The sequence below is a fragment of the Octodon degus genome, unplaced genomic scaffold (genome assembly GCF_000260255.1).
Source record: "Octodon degus isolate 3935 unplaced genomic scaffold, OctDeg1.0 scaffold00072, whole genome shotgun sequence".
Taxonomy (NCBI): Eukaryota; Metazoa; Chordata; class Mammalia; order Rodentia; family Octodontidae; genus Octodon; species Octodon degus.
The window spans coordinates 3279430-3282342 of record NW_004524648.1 but is presented as its reverse complement, the minus strand read 5'-3'; the positions used below and the strand labels follow the sequence as shown (position 1 = coordinate 3282342).

At 32.4% G+C, this 2913-nt stretch overlaps 1 protein-coding gene across 3 annotated transcripts in view; it reads left to right on the top strand.

Moving 5' to 3' along the window:
* Gosr1 (golgi SNAP receptor complex member 1) overlaps positions 1-2913 on the top strand; it is a 39137-nt gene that overhangs the window by 21963 nt on the left and 14261 nt on the right. For 2 of the 3 annotated variants that reach the window (XM_023720032.1, XM_004635368.2), the window contains exon 7: positions 1202-1266. The exons of the other annotated variant lie outside the window; for it this stretch is intronic. In XM_023720032.1, coding sequence (XP_023575800.1) covers positions 1202-1235 — 34 coding nt within the window. In that variant the 3' untranslated portion in view covers positions 1236-1266. Of the gene's footprint in view, positions 1-1201; positions 1267-2913 lie in introns of those variants that run through there. 3 annotated transcript variants of the gene reach the window in all.

The following is a 2913-nucleotide window of genomic DNA, read 5'->3' as shown; positions in this document are numbered from 1 at the left end:
TAACTTATCAATAGATTGTGAGTCTTTTCCCATGTTATTGGTAATTTGTGGTTGGCTATTATTTACTTCTTTATTTGGAGTTTTTCTGAATTAGAGTATTAGCATATAGTCCAGGTGGGCCTTGAACTCCCTACAATCCTCAGGCTGGCCTTAAACCCATGATCCTCTATCTCAGTTTCATGAGTACTGGGACTACAAGCATGTGCCATAATGCCCAGTAATTGTTTTTGTGTTTTTTTAAATATAGTATATGAATTCCATAATTCAGATAAACCATAATTCATGCAACTATTTCTGTAACATCCTTTAAGTTTTCAGTTTTTACTATTCTATATAATGTCTTAGCATGTATCCCTATTTTATAAATTCTTAAAATTAGAATTACAAGAGTAAAAACTATATGCATTTTAAAGTTTTCAGTACAATATCAGGCTTTCCAGTATATAGTCTCACTCCTAATCTGTATATAAACACTCTACAATGCCTTAACTTTGGTGTTTTATTTTGTTTTCTTTTGCTGGATTTCAAACCCCAAGACCTCAAACGTGCTAGTTAAGCACTGTACCATTTAGCTGTACTCCCAGCCCTGGGATGCTTCTTTTCTTAATTTTACTAAATTGAATATATCCAAAATATCATTTCAACATATAATCATTATAAAATAATGAATTATTTTTGTTCTTTTTTGTAACCAATCTTTGAAATTGCAATTTTTTTTTAGTTTGTGCAAAGAAGAGAGGTACTGTAAAAATATTCAGACAGAAAACATTTCTAAGTGTAAGGAATATATTTCTTTCATAGAAAACTTAAGTTAACCAACCAGCTAAAGGGCCGGGGAGACGGCTCAATGGAATAAGTGCTTCCCTGGCAAGAGCAAGGGCCTGAATTCAATCCCCAGTTCTACCAAAACAAACAAAAAAACAGCTAATGAAGCATAAGGAAGAAGCAGTTACTCTAAAAAGTTAAAGAACACGTGAGAATAATCTGTACTATTTATACAGTTTTCTGAAAGTCTAAAATTACTTCAATATAAAAAACATAAAAGAGCAACAACTTTCAGTAAAATAGGACAGATTAGCTTTGTTAGTCTTGTATAACCCTAGTGTTATAACACACTAACAAATTAATAGTACATTATTAACTATAAAGTACAAATTTTATTCATCAATTTTTCCATTAATGTCCTTATTTTATGTTCCAGGAACCCATATTGCATTTACTTGCATACTGTTTAGTTGCATTTAGTACTTCTTCAGTCTCCTCTTGTTTGTGAAAATTGCTTAAATTTAATTTATCACGAAGAAACATGGGATAATCCCAAATTGAGAGATGTTTTACCAAATACTGATACATACTCTGAAGAATTACTTATGAAGTTTTGGAAAGAAAACCTCTCAAGTGATGTATCCTTCTGGAGCATTATACAAACATGTTAGCCTAGATTGCTTGGTTAAACCAAGGTCTGAGAATATTCTCCATTGTAAAATAACTGTTTCCCATTGTAGTTAACAAATAGAGATTCTACTCAAGAGACTGAGACAGAAAAGTCAGAAGTTCAAGGCCAGCCTGAGCAACATAACAAGTCCACATCTCAAAAAAATACAAGGGAGGATATTTGGAGACTATGCAAATTTTATGTTTTTCCTGAAGCTCCTACTAATTTTAGCATCCATTAGTGGATTATAACCTCTACGCTATTACTATCATGTTTACTTAGTGGTAGTTTTCTATCTCAATTGAAGAGCTGTATTTTCTCCATTTATCTTATTTATATCAGCACAGACTCATACATGCTATGAGTTTTAATTCGCTACTATAATTATTTGTTGTTCAAATCATTCCATATTTGAACATTGGGAATTCTTATCATTTGACATGCCTCATTCTTTTGAGCATTTCCTTTACTTTGTAGCATCATGAAATGTTTATGGCTTCTTTTATATTTTCCCTGCCTCTGCTCTGGAATCAACTACTTCTCCAAGTGGTTTTGGTTCCTTTTGTTGGACAATGATAATCAGAAACTATTACCTGGATACTTGGGTATGTTTGTTGCTGTTGAAGTCATTGTTTCCAGGTTCTCTTTTGCAAAAAGTTTTTATCATGAATGCGGTTGAAATTTTTACTTTCATGTGTTTATTCTTATGATGTATTTAGATCAATTGTTTTTCTCCTGCATTGCAGCAATATGGTGAATGAAATTATTTTCAAACTTTCAACCAATTACAAATTTCTGGAATAAACCCCAATAATTAAGGTGTTTATTATCCTTTCTCTATATGGCTGGATGTATTTGTTCAGGATTTCTGCATTATTCTTGTGAGAAGTATCTGTAAGTTTTCTATTCTTGCTTTCATCTGGCTTTACTATTATGTTGACCCCATTGAATGAATTGGGAAGTGTGCTCCTTTCTGTCTTCTGAAAGTTTGTCCAGGTTTGATATTTGATCTTTTTATATGTGTTAGAATTTACCAATGAATTCATCCCAGAAGTTTTCTTTATGGAAATATTTTTAAATTATAAATTTAGTTTCTTTTATAGGTATAAGACTATGAGTTAGGTGCCAGGGAGATGGCTCAGTGAAATAAGTGCTTCCATGGCAAGTGTAAGAGCCTGAGTTCAATCCCTGGTTCTGCAAAAAAAAAAAAAAAAAAAAAACACTATGAATTGGATGGGGTTTATCACTGGGTCAAGATGCTTACTATAATTGATTCAGCCAAAATCACAAATCCATCTTTGTGGCCAGAAGATTTGGAAAAAGCATTATCGGAAGAAATGAGCCATGTCAGGGCTCCAGGAAAATTATTAGACAACTTGTGTCACTTTGTGTTTACTGTACTCTCTTCTGTACTCCAAGCCATGGTAAAGCAAATCTTTTTTTTTTTTTTTTTCCTTTTTGAGACTCGGTCTTGCTAT